Source organism: Mirounga leonina, unplaced genomic scaffold (genome assembly GCF_011800145.1).
Source record: "Mirounga leonina isolate KUSES-001 unplaced genomic scaffold, KU_Mleo_1.0 Mir_92, whole genome shotgun sequence".
Lineage (NCBI taxonomy): Eukaryota > Metazoa > Chordata > Mammalia > Carnivora > Phocidae > Mirounga > Mirounga leonina.
Window position 1 is genome coordinate 13775772 of NW_023270852.1, and position 12761 is coordinate 13788532.

Here is a 12761-nt window from a genome sequence, read left to right on the forward strand (position 1 = left end):
CTTACAAATATGTTGAACTTTTGAAAACACAAAACTGGGGAAGATCAAGTTAGGTGAGGGCTGATACTTTATGTCTTAAAACTAAAGCTTTATTACTACTTTACACATGCCAGGAGCTTTCCAATCTCATCTCCTTATTCCACAGTCCCAGGTTCCTCCTGTCTGCTCTCCCTAGTCTAGTTGCTCTAGTTTAACTCCTTAATTTCTCTCTGATCAACTGCAGAACACATAGCAGGATGCCTGGGTTTGGATCTTTGGGCTGGTTCCCAACTTCTCTAAATTTTAGTTTTCCCACTTGGAAAATGGGAATAACAATAGTAATGACTTTCAAAGGTTTGTTGTGATAGAAAACAAGTCAATATCCATAAAAAGCTTAAAATAGTCCCTGGCACATGGAGAACCATTCAACAAATATCACCTATTTATTTTTATTCTCTGTCCTTCCACTTCCTTGCCAAACTAATCCTCAAACAATTCCACAAACCATCACCATAAGTTCTGAACATTATGGGACCATGTCCCAGTGCTGGAAATCAGAGCCTTGAATTCACGGCCTCCACCCTCAGGGGGACCTCCTGTTACACAGTTGTGTTACCTTCCCCTTCCACTAAGGCTTTCACACCTTGACCTCTCTCCTTAAGAACGCTCCCTCTGTTCTTGCTCACCTCTCTCTCAGCAAATCAAAATCATTAGACAAGACCTCTCCACTTTCCATTGGGCAATTTATTCTAGGCAGATCTGTCCATGACCTTTTCCTTAGTCTGAGAGGAAGAGTTGTGCTCCTATGTGAGGCACTCCATTCCCCCTGCTCCTCAAAACAAAGAAGAGAACAGAACTCTAGATTTCACACCTCACCAAAGCCTCCTTGAAGGCCTGGCTTCTCCTGCATCTCTGACTTGTCCTCCCCACTTGCTCCTACCCATCAACACTTATTTAACCATGCTCATATCTAAAAAATGCCTCCTTTAATCCCACCTCCCCTTGTTCTCCTTGCCCTCGTAGCCAAGCCTCTTGTAAGAATAGGCCCTCTCTGGTAACTCCCCATCTTCACGCCCAGCCTCACCATCTCATTGACTCTGCTTCCACACGTCCCTGGCAGCCTCCTGACTATACAGACAACACAGCTTCTTCGTTCCTCACCTTAGCTGACCTTCTGCAACTACTCGCCTCATTTTGTTTTAGACCACGGAGTTCACCAAGCCAATTCACAGATCTCACAGCATTTAGATTTAAATCATTTCTATATTGTGAGATACTTGATAATGAAAACTACTGTAGTTTTAAAGACAGAACTTATCAAATTTGATTAAATCTTTTTTTTTTTTAATTTTATTTATTTATTTGAGAGAGAGAGAATGAGAGAGCACATGAGAGGGGGGAGGGTCAGAGGGAGAAGCAGACTCCCTGCCAAGCAGGGAGCCCGATGCGGGACTCGATCCCGGGACTCCAGGATCATGACCTGAGCCGAAGGCAGTCGCTTAACCAACTGAGCCACCCAGGCGCCCAAATTTGATTAAATCTTTTATCAGAGTTAATTTCTGCAGCTTTTATTGTTTCTGCCTCATATTATACATTTTTTGGAAATATATGTCTTATTGATTAAAAGTGAATATAGAATAAACTGTTAATGCTCAGATAGATTTTTTTAACCTGTGGGTCACTGCTACCCTCACAAGCTCTGAGGGCAATGGCTTTAGTGTCCTCAACTTTGAATAATATCCAGTGTGTTCCAGAGTGCCCTGGGCATTGCAGGGCCAAAATTAATGTCTGTGGAATGACACAGCTATGTAAGCACTTTAGGGGTTAACATCACTTATTTGCATAAAATAGTTGTCTCCCAAAAAAGAGGGGGTTCATAGTATGTGTGTGCATGTGTGTACGATTACAAAATGATCCCTACTTCAGAATGAAGTAACTGAGGTTCAGAGGTCAGGTGATTTAAGGTTGCTACTTTAAGAAGTGACAGTGAAAACTCAAATCCAGGTCTTCTGACATAGCCCATGTTCTTCTCTCATTTAAATAAATATTCTAGAAGAAAGGGAATGATGGTAGGATGAGTGCTAGATTGGCCCAGAAAAACATGAGACCCAAAACCAGAAGATCTGCCAAAGGTTCCAGTCCATATGCTAGAGCTGATTCACTGGGTAACTCAGACAAAACACTGCTGGTCTCTGGGTCTCCCAAGTCATGAGAAGGGGTTGAACTGGAGGGTCTCTAAGATCTTTTCAGGCTTTCTAACTTTAGAATAATCATGACTAAACAAGAAAGTGGGTGTTACCATGGCATTCAAGGCCTTTCCACATCCTGCCCTGGGACATCTGTAGTCCAGATTCATCTATTATCTCCACCCCCACAATGTGCTTCAACCGTTCTCACCACTTCTAGGTTCCTCAGTTGCCATATCCTCACAATGCCGTCCCTTTGCCCAGGCTCTACTCTGTCTAGAATGCCCAGCTCTTCCTCTGTGTGCTTAAAAGAATGCCTCCTGCTTCTCCCTCAGGTCTCTATTGCTAGGCCCTCTGTGAAGCCTCCTGTACACGTTCAACCTCGGGCAGACTGTTGTTCTCTCCTCTGCTTCCTCTCTTCCTACATGTATTCCCTTCACAATACTCATCACACAACTATAAATTTGTTTAAATGCCAACTACCAAACGAACTATTAGTTAGTCTAGGCAAAGATGACTCTTTTTCTCTATTCTAGTGTGCAGGACATTCAACAAATAAATACTTGTTGAGTAAATGAAGAGGAACTTATATAAAACCATCTACAGAGGCACCTGGGTGGCTCAGTCATTAAGCGTCTGCCTTCAACTTAGGGTCCTGGGATCGAGCCCCACATGGGGCTCCCTGCTCCGCGGGAAGCCTGCTTCTCCCTCTCCCACTCCCCCGGCTTGTGTTCCCCCTCTTGCTGTCTCTCTCTCTATCAAATAAATATTTAAAAACAAAACAAACAGCTACACCCCTGAGATAAGTAACACATTTCTCTGAGATTCTCTGAGAGATGAGGTATCTTGTCCAAGGCCTCATAACTAGTGAGTTGAGTAATCAGGATTCAAACCCAGGACTTTCTAAAGGCAGCATCCATACTCTTTCTCCAGCCCCTTGAATGTTAGAGAACCCATTAATTGTGAGGGTTAGTATCAGTGGTAAGACCTCTGCACTGCTCCTAGCCCAAACTAGAACAAACTTTTTTAACATTTTCAAAGCTATTTCAATCTCTATCCAAGGAGTGCTGGGCCTTTGTTGTTTTTGAAAAACAGGTTCCTTGCCTCAGCTTGAAAACCAGCTCTTTATCGTCTGGTGGCAAGTCTCTCACTCTCTTCCAAATCCATATCCAGGAAGTCTGGTGAGTGTGTGTTTGTGTCTTTGTGTGTCTCAATGGCAGCCTTAGGGGAAACTGAGCAAAGAATGGATTTGGACATTGTTTGGGAGAGCAGAAAAGGTTCTGTGAGGAGGATGCATGTCTCAGATACGCCAGGAGAGAAGAGATGGGCCAACCTTAAGTCCCAAAGAGAATGGAGGAGATTCTCTTTCCACCCCAACCCTGAGTCTGAACTGCCCCAGTTCCCAGAGGGGACTCCTAGCTGGGACTCCCAGCTTGGACAGACTGAGTCCAGAGCAATTAAGGACAGGGAAAGGCCAGCACGTGGGTTTGTTTTTTCAAACAGAGCCCGCCTCCCACCCCAGGCATCACTGCTGGTCTCCACTTTCTCCTTACCTGGAGCATAACTGGGGCTATTGGTGGGGTACAGGCTGGGATTGTAGGCAGGGGCTGCTGCCGGGTAGGCTGTAGGGTAACCTATGAAGAGACAAAAAAGCCCCAATTAGTTAGGCAAGAAGAAAAGGAAACAGAATCCAAGTCCCAGGCTTGGCCTTCAGCCTCTTTGTGGGCCCTTCCAGACAGTACATGTGACCAGCTTTTAGCCTCTATGAGAAAAGTCACGAATACCACAATCTCAACATATGCAGATTTTTCTTTTTTCTTTTTCTATTTATTTAAAAGCAGTATAAGAACTATATGTCTATATACTCACTGTAAAAAAAAAATTGAAACACCACAGAAGTGTACGTGGTAAAAAGTCTAAGTTTACTCTCACATTCCTGCTGCAACACCACTTTACTCCCCAGGGGTAGTAACAGCTATCCTTCCAGATAGTTTTCTACACTTTTTAAAGATTTTATTTATTTATTTGAGAGACAGAGTGAGCAAGAGAGAGAGCACATGTGCAGGGGCAGAGGGAGAGGGAGAAGCAAGCTCCCTTGTTGAGCAGGGAGCCCGATGCGGGGCTCAATCCCAGGAGCCCAGGATCATGACCTGAGCCGAGGCAGACTCTTAACTGACTGAGCCACTCAGGCGCCCTCTACACATTTTTATACACATATATTCAGTGGTGTTCTGGTAAATATTTAACATCTGGCTTGAGGGGATTGAAGTAGAGCTCTATGTGTAGCATTTGCCAAGTTCCATGATATAAATAACTCCCACCATGGCCAATTTCAATCTACCAATGTCAAAAGGAATAGTTGGGAAAAGATGCTCACAACTGGCTCTCTAGCCCACAAGCCAGATCCAGCCTGCCACTGCATATTATATATAAGGTTTTTTTTTTTTTAATTGTTTAAAGGATTTTTTTTTAAAGTACAATCTACTCCCCAGTGTGGGGCTCGAAGTCATGACCCCAAGATCAAGAGTCACATGTTCTATGAACTTAGTCAGTGGGAAGCCCCATTTTTTTTTTTTAAATTCTTACTGGGACAAAATACATAGAACATAAAATCTGTGATTTTAACCATATTAAGTGTATGATTAATTCAGTGGCATTGTGTTCAAAATGTTTTACAACTATCCCCACTATCTGTTACTAAGACTTTTTAATCACTCCAAATTCTGTACCCAGTAAGCAGTAACATCCCATTCTCTCTCTCCATAGCCCCTGTTAACCTCTAATCTACTTTGTTTCTATGAATTTGCCTATTCTAGATATTTTATATAAATGGAATCATACTTTTGTGTCTAGCTTCTTGCACATTTGTTTTGAAGAGGGGGAAGGGGGATGGGCAGAGGGAGAAACTTTTTTTAATTTAAATTTTTAAATTAAATTTTACTTACTTAACATACAGTACAATATTGGTTTCAGGAGTAGAATTAAGTGATTATTCACTTAACATACAACCCAGTGCTCATCACAAGTGCCCTCCTTAATACCTTTCTTCCATCTAGCCCATCCCCCACCCACCTCCCTCCATCAACCCTCAGTTTGTTTTCAATCTTTAAGAGTCTCTTATGGAGGGGCGCCTGGGTGGCTCAGTTGGTTAAGCGACTGCCTTCGGCTCAGGTCATGATCCTGGAGTCCCGGGATCGAGTCCCGCATCGGGCTCCCTGCTCAGCAGGGAGTCTGCTTCTCCCTCTGACCCTCCTCCCTCTCATGCTCTCTGTCTCTCATTCTCTCTCTCTCAAATAAATAAATAAAATCTTTAAAAAAAAAAAAAAAAAAGAACACCTGGGTGGCTCAGTCGTTAAGAGTCTCTTATGGAGGCACCTGGGTGGCTGAGTTAGTGAAGCGTCTGCCTTTGGCTCAGGTCATGATCCCGGAGTCCTGGGATCAAGCCCTGCATCAGGCTCCCCGCTCAGCGGGGAGTCTGCTTCTCCCTCTGACCTCCCCCCCCCATGCTTTCTCTCTCTTGCTCTCTCTCTCTCAAATAAATAAATAGAATCTTAAAGTCTCTTATGGTTTATTTCCCCCTCTCTTTTTTCCCCTCCCCTTCCCATATGTTCATCTGTTTTCTTTCTTAAATTCCACGTGAGTGAGATCATATGGTATTTGTGTATCTCTGACTTACTTCACTTAGCATAATACACTCTAGCTCCATTCTCATCATTGCAAATGGCAAGATTTTTTGATAGCTGAGTAATATTCCATTGTACATATATACCACATCATCTTTATCCATTCATCAGTTGATGGACCTCTGGGCCTCTCCATAGTTTGGCTATTGTTGATAATGCTGCTATAAACATCGGGGTACATGCACCCCTTTGAATCTGTATTTTTGTTTTTGTTTTTAAACTTATTTATTTGACAGAGAGAGCACACATGAGCACGAGCAGGGGGAGCTTCAGAGGGAGAGGGAGAAGCAGGCTCCCCACTCAGCAAGGAGCCCAACATAGGGTTTGATCCCAGGACCCTGGGATCATGACCTGAGCTGAAGGCAGACGCTTAACCAACTAAGCCACCCAGGTGCCCCTTGAATCTGTATTTTTGTATCCTTTGGGTAAATACCTAGTAGCGCAATTGCTGGATTATTGGGCAGTTCTATTTTTAACTTTTTGAGGAACCTCCATACTATTCTCCAGAATGGCTGCACCAGTTTGCATTCCCACCAACACTGTAAGAGGGTTCCCCTTTTGAAAGAGACAATCTTAAGCAGGCTCCATGCCCAGTACAGAGCCCAACACAGGGCTCGATCTCACAACCCTGAGTTCAGGACCTGAGCTGAAATCACTTAACCGATTGAGCCACCCAGGCATCCTAGCTTCTTTCACTTTAACATTATACGCATTTTCCCATATAATTACATATTCTTCAAAACATTATTTTAAATATCTTTATAATATTCCATTATGTAGATAGATCAAATCATTTAACCATTACTCTGTTTTAGGTTGTTTGAAATTTTTCACTATAATAAATACAGCTATGAGAACAACCTAAATAAATCTTTGCCTACATCTCTACTTTAGGAACGAGTCTAGAAGTGAGATTTCTAGGTCAAAAGATAGTGCTATTTTTAAAGCTCATCCATTCAACAAATATTTGAGTATCGACTCTGTGCCAGACACCATGAAACCTGTACTTGCGGAGCTTATATTTTTAAAGGGTGGGAGAAGGCAGTGGGTAAGTAGTAAATATGAGTAAACACAGTCTACAGTGCTATGGAAAAGAGATAAAGGGCAGGGCAGAGGGTGTCAGAAGTGTCAGAGTGCTGAAGGGAGGGCACTGCAATATTGAATAGGGTAACCAATATAAGACACATTGAGAAGGTAAGATTTATTTTATTTATTTATTTATTCATGAGAGACAGGGAGAGAGAGAGAGAGAGAGAGAGAGAGAGAGAGAGAGAGGCAGAGGCAAAGGGAGAGGGAGAAGCAGGCTCCCCGCCGAGCAAGAAGCCCGATGCGGGACTCGATCCCAGGACCCTGGGATCATGACCCGAGCCGAAAGCAGATGCTTAACCATCTGAGCCACCCAGGTGCCCTGAGAAGGTAAGATTTTCATAAAGACTTGAAGGAAACAGAGTTAACCAAGTAGATGGCTGAAGAAAGCATTTCAGATGAAGGAAACTGTACAAAGCCCCTAAGTGGAAAGCCTATGGGATGTGTCTGAGGAACAGCAAAGGGGCCAGTATGGCTAAGGGAACAAATGAGGGGGACAGTCGTAGTAGAGGAAGTCAGAGAGAGAAAGGGCCGGTCAGTTCACAGAGGGCCTTACAGTCCTACTGAAAGGACTTCACTTTCATTCTGAGTGAAATGAGAAGCAATCACAGGGGCTGAGCAGAAGAATAGCATGATCGGACTTTCGTCTGAAAAGGGTCACTCTGATTACTGTGTTGAAAACAGACTACAGGGACCCCTGGGTGGCTCAGTCGGTTAAGCGTCTGCCTTCAGCTTGGGTTGTGATCCTGGGGTCCTGGGATCGAGCCCTGCATTGGGCTCCCTGCTCAGCGGGAAGCCTACTTCTCCCTCTGCCACTCCCCCTGCTCCTGCTCTCCTTCTCAAATAAATACAATCTTAAAAAAAAGAAAAGAAAATAGACTATAATGGGGGCAGGGTAGAGAAGCAGAGACCAGTTAGGAGTCTATTGCAAACTCCTGGCAATAGATAATGGGCCTCAGAACAGGGTAAAATCAGCATAAGTGAAGAGAAGGGGCATGCTAGGAGTTTTCACCTACTTTGCCAAACTGCTTCCTAGATAAGACTCTATCAATTTGTACTTGCACTAGCAGTAGGTAAGTGCCTGTCTCATTGCTCCCTGCAGCTTTTTAATGTTCACTGGTATTTTGACTGACAATGGAAAGCTGATTTTAAAAGTCAAAGATTAAATCTCTAAATCCCTAAAAGCTTCTTTGGGATTTGTAAATATTGCACTTTAATAATGTATCTTTGTTAATATGCCTTTCCCTAAATCCTTTCCAACTCCAAAGAAAATTCATCTCACTTAACCCCCCAATCATTTTCTGATTTCAGAACCAAGGTGGACAACTTGTTGTCTTTTTTTTTTTAAGATTTTATTTATTTGACAGAGAGAGACACAGCGACAGAGGGAACAAAAACGGGGAGTGGGAGAGGGAGAAGCAGGCTTCCCACTGTGCAGGGAGCCTGATGCAGGGCTCGATCCCAGGACCCCGGGATCATGACCTGAACCGAAGGCAAACGTTTAAAGACTGAGCCACCCAGGTGCCACAACTTGTCTTTTGATTAGTATTGTGGAGGTCGGCCGCTTATCAAGTAGAAAAGTCAGGGGTTTAACCTGGAAAGCAAAACGATCCAGTCTCAAGGCTGAAATCTATATTCAGCCTCATGTGAGAGATTATGTGGCCAAGGGTAATTATACCCCTGTTTTGTCATTTCAGATGCCTTTTACTTTGGGGGAAATTATAGGATCTTCTTTCAGTGTTCCAAGTAGATTTATTTTTCATTCACTTGAATTTGGCAGATAGAAGATGGCAGAATAGAAGGAGCTTTATTTGATCCTCCAACCCTCTCCATTTTTAAATGACATCCTCAAGCCAAGAGAAAGGAAAGGACTCAGGGTTACAGATTGCTGATGCTAGAATGTACCTTAAAGGCCACTCGGTCCACCCTCACATTTGGGGCTAGAGCCTCCTCTGTGACATGCTCATGGGATCCATTCAACCCAGCCCTTACATCTCTATAGAGAGTGAACTCCCTCCTTTCCTGAGACCCCTACTCCACTGTGAGACTACTCTGATTGTCTGAAAATGACTTTTCATACTTCACTAACTCTACCTGTAGCTTCTGCCCTTTAGAACAGAACAGATTTGAAGACACATTCATCCCTAACTACAGAACTTATCACACGGTACATTACTGGTATGGTTTTTTTTTTTTTTTTAAGATTTTATTTATTTATTTGATAGAGAGAGAGACAGCGAGAGAGGGAACACAAGCAGGGGGAGTGGGAGAGGGAGAAGCAGGCCTCCTGCTGAGCAGGGAGCCTGATGCGGGGCTCGATCCCAGGACTCTGGGATCATGACCCCAGCCGAAGGCAGACGCTTAACGACTGAACCACCCAGGCGCCCCCATTACTGGTATGTTTATATTTCCTGTCCTGCCCCCGCTCCCCAAGCTGTAAGCTCCCTGAAGACACAGCTATGTCTTATTTGCTTATGCACAATAGTTCTTGGGTCAGTTCCTCCTTCCTACTCCCCCCACCCCTCCCCTCAGCCTGGACAGGAAGCATTTGAGCTTCTCAAACATAAGGTGGTGGTAAATAAGTCTTTGTGGCCAGTAGAGAATCTCTTCCCCACCCTCTGTAAAAAGGGCATCAAAGGTAAGCTAGGCTTCCTCCCTACAACTTTCCTGGTTTTGTTTTGTTTCCTTGTCCCCAACTTATATTATTCATCTTGCTGCTTCTGTTGCTGATGATGTTGGCATCTCTAAAGCCTAGCACAGATATGGCAGAAAATAGGTACTCAATGCAGAGATTACCAGGGGGTGGTTTGTACTGTGGAGCTATGAGAGGTCTGTAAACAAGAGAAACAAATCCAACAGGGTCCCTGGCTTTGAGAGAGTCACCAACTAATGAAGGAGAAAGATGGGTAAGTGGATAGTTAGAATGCTGCCTGAAAAGTGCCATGATAAGGGTAGAGAGTAGGCAGAGAAAGGGCCTTCATTAACCCACATTTTTTTAGTGCCTTTTGTCTGTTAGGGATTATGCTGGGCACTAGGTATTCCTGGATGTGGATAAGAAGGGGGAAGAAAGACATTCCATGCAAAAGCATGATAGGTAGCATTTTGGGGGCATCCATAAGTGGCCTGGTTTGCACCCTCCTTGGCTCTAAGAAGCAGGACTGATGGGCTAACCTGAGGGAAAGGTTGTCTTGCCGGCTTGATCTCATAATTTTGTCTTCTTATAACCGTGTCTCCCTTTATGGCAGATGGCCCTAACTTACCTTCCTAGTTCTGTCACCATGTCTGAGTTTCATACTGCTAGACGGGACTTCTCTCCTCAACTCCTGACTCATATAGTATCTAACTGCCTATTCAACATGTCCACTTGGATGTTTGCTAGATTTCAAGGCTATATGGTGAGTGGTTAAGAGTGTGGTCTCTGGAGCTAGATCTAGGCTTAGGTTTGAATCCCAGCAACACCACTAATTATGTATGTGATCTTGGGCCACTTACTTAACCCTTTCTGTGCTTGAGCTTTCCCATCTGTAAAATGGGACTATTACTTACCTAATTAAGTTGTTATAAGTATTAAATTAGTTAAGATCCCAAAGCACTAAGAGCCAGGCAAATAGTTAAGACTTCAAAAAGTCAGCTATTATTATTTCAAACTTATGATATTAAAAAATAAATTTTTACTTTCTATCCTCCTACTCCCTTCCAAACCTGTTCCTCTGCAGTTTTCTCTGCATCAGTAAATGACAATTCTTTCTTCCAGTTCCTCAGGCCAAAGACCTTAGGGTCATCCTTCACACTCTTCTTTCTCTCCTATTCATGTCAGCAAAGCCTTTCAGTTTCACCTTCAGAATATACTTAGAATCTTACTATCTCATTGCCTACACACTTTCTTTCCACATTATTGCACTAGCTTCATAATTGGTTTTTCTGCTTCCACCTTTGATCCTGTGCAGTCTATTTCCCACAGCAACTGGAGTGATCCTGTTAAAACATTCAATCAGATCATGACACTCCTCTCTTTTAGTCCCCCAGTAGCTTCCCATGACAATCACAGGGAAATCCTTTTAACAACTCACCTGGGCCTCTGCCACCTCTTCTAACCAGACCCTCTCCGATTATCTGCCCCCATGCTAATCTACTCCAGCCACACTGGCCTCCTTGCTGTTCTTCATGTGTCAAGCACTTTCCCCTTTCAGCCTTTACCTTTTCTATTCCTTCTTCCTGGAACTATGTCCAAAGATCACCTTACATTCTTTCTGAAATAGTACTCTCAACTCCCATTAACTGCTTTGCTTCTTATCCTGTTTTGTTTTTCCTCACAGCACTTCACCTGACATACTGTATATTTACTTGCTTAGGGGAGACAATCTGCCTCCCACCACCAGAACGTAAGCTTAGGCCACAGGAGCACTTAAAAGTGTGGCTATTCCCTGCCAAAGTCTCCTCCTAACACACTCCAAAGACACGGTCTTTGACTCCCAAAGACCCAAGGGAGCAGAATGCATTCAAGGTCCTGGTCCTCCGAGGCTACCTGGATCTGTGAAAGCTCATTAGGGATAAAGATACTGAGTTCAAATAATACACCATATACATTTCTTCCATTGCTCATACAAAAGATAATTTTATACCTGTGATTTCATTTGAGCCCCAAAACAACACTAATGTTGGGACATCTGTCTGGCTCAGTCAGTGGAGCATGCAACTCTGGATCTTGGGGTTGTGAGTTTGGACCCCGTGATGGGTGTAAAGATTACTTAAAAATATCTTAAAAAAACAACAACCCACTAATGTTATTTCCCCCATTTTATAGATAAGGAAACAGATTTGGAGAGGTAAAGTGTCTTTTTGACTAAGATTTTTCAGCAAGTCAGTGGTGGAACTGGAAAGGGAATCCTGAAACCAATGCTTTTTCCACACCTGCCAAATAACTGTGAGCTGGTCCTTGGAAGGAAGTCTGCCCCTTCGGTACCTATATTCTTTGAAGGTCAAGAGTGAAGAAAATGAATGGACACAAATGAGCTTTTCTCCTTTGTATCACAAAAGCTATAGTAGTGATCAGGTTTCCTGGGATTCTGATGTATACATTTTAATTGCTTTACAGAAGTCAATACAGTCTAATCCCTTCTTGTTGTCACTAGGATTAGGACTGAAGAAATGTTAAGCTATTTTTTTATTAATATGGAAATTAGAAATACTTTTTAAGAGAAATCAGAGGACTATGTCTGAAATGACCTGATCCTTAGGAAGTAAGAAAGCAAGAGTATCAAAAGGCTAGTGGAAGACTAACTCCCTGGCTTAGGAAGACAAAGAGGATTATTCCTTTGTGAGCAGGGGGACACTTATGCAAAGAAGACATTTTAGGTCTGTAGCTCAAGATGAAAAAGAAAAAAACTGTTGATTCTTTGGTCCACCCGAAGGCCAGGGTGACCAAAACCCAAACAAGCAAAAAATTTAATTCTCTCAAAAAAAGAAGAGGGTCAAAGGAAGAATATTTTTGGGAATCTGTAGTATGTTCTGAGCACTATGTCAGGTCTTCTTTATCTAATTTAATCTTCACACTAATTCCATGAAAAATCTTAGTCCCATTTTAGAAATAAGGATACTGGAACTTAGACTTATCTTAAACAGCTTGCAAATAAAGAGTGGAGATAACCCAGGCCTGAGTGAGGCAAAGCCTATTCTTAACCATTATTTCCCTACCTCTCCTCAAAACATGATTCCACTCATCATAAACCTGTGGATTTGGCTGCCATCCCCCTAATACGCCCTCCCCATGTTTCAGCTCCATAATCTGTGAAAACAGAAAATTACTATGGAGAGTCAATTTGGTCAA

The 12761-nt window shown here is 43.0% G+C and overlaps 1 protein-coding gene across 3 annotated transcripts in view; it reads right to left on the reverse strand.

The window, feature by feature from the left end:
- FAM168A (family with sequence similarity 168 member A) overlaps positions 1 to 12761 on the reverse strand; it is a 185494-nt gene that overhangs the window by 20255 nt on the left and 152478 nt on the right. For all 3 annotated transcript variants that reach the window (XM_034995215.1, XM_034995216.1, XM_034995217.1), the window contains one exon: positions 3719 to 3799. In XM_034995215.1, the coding sequence (XP_034851106.1) occupies positions 3719 to 3799 (81 nt within the window). The remainder of the gene's footprint in view (positions 1 to 3718; positions 3800 to 12761) is intronic.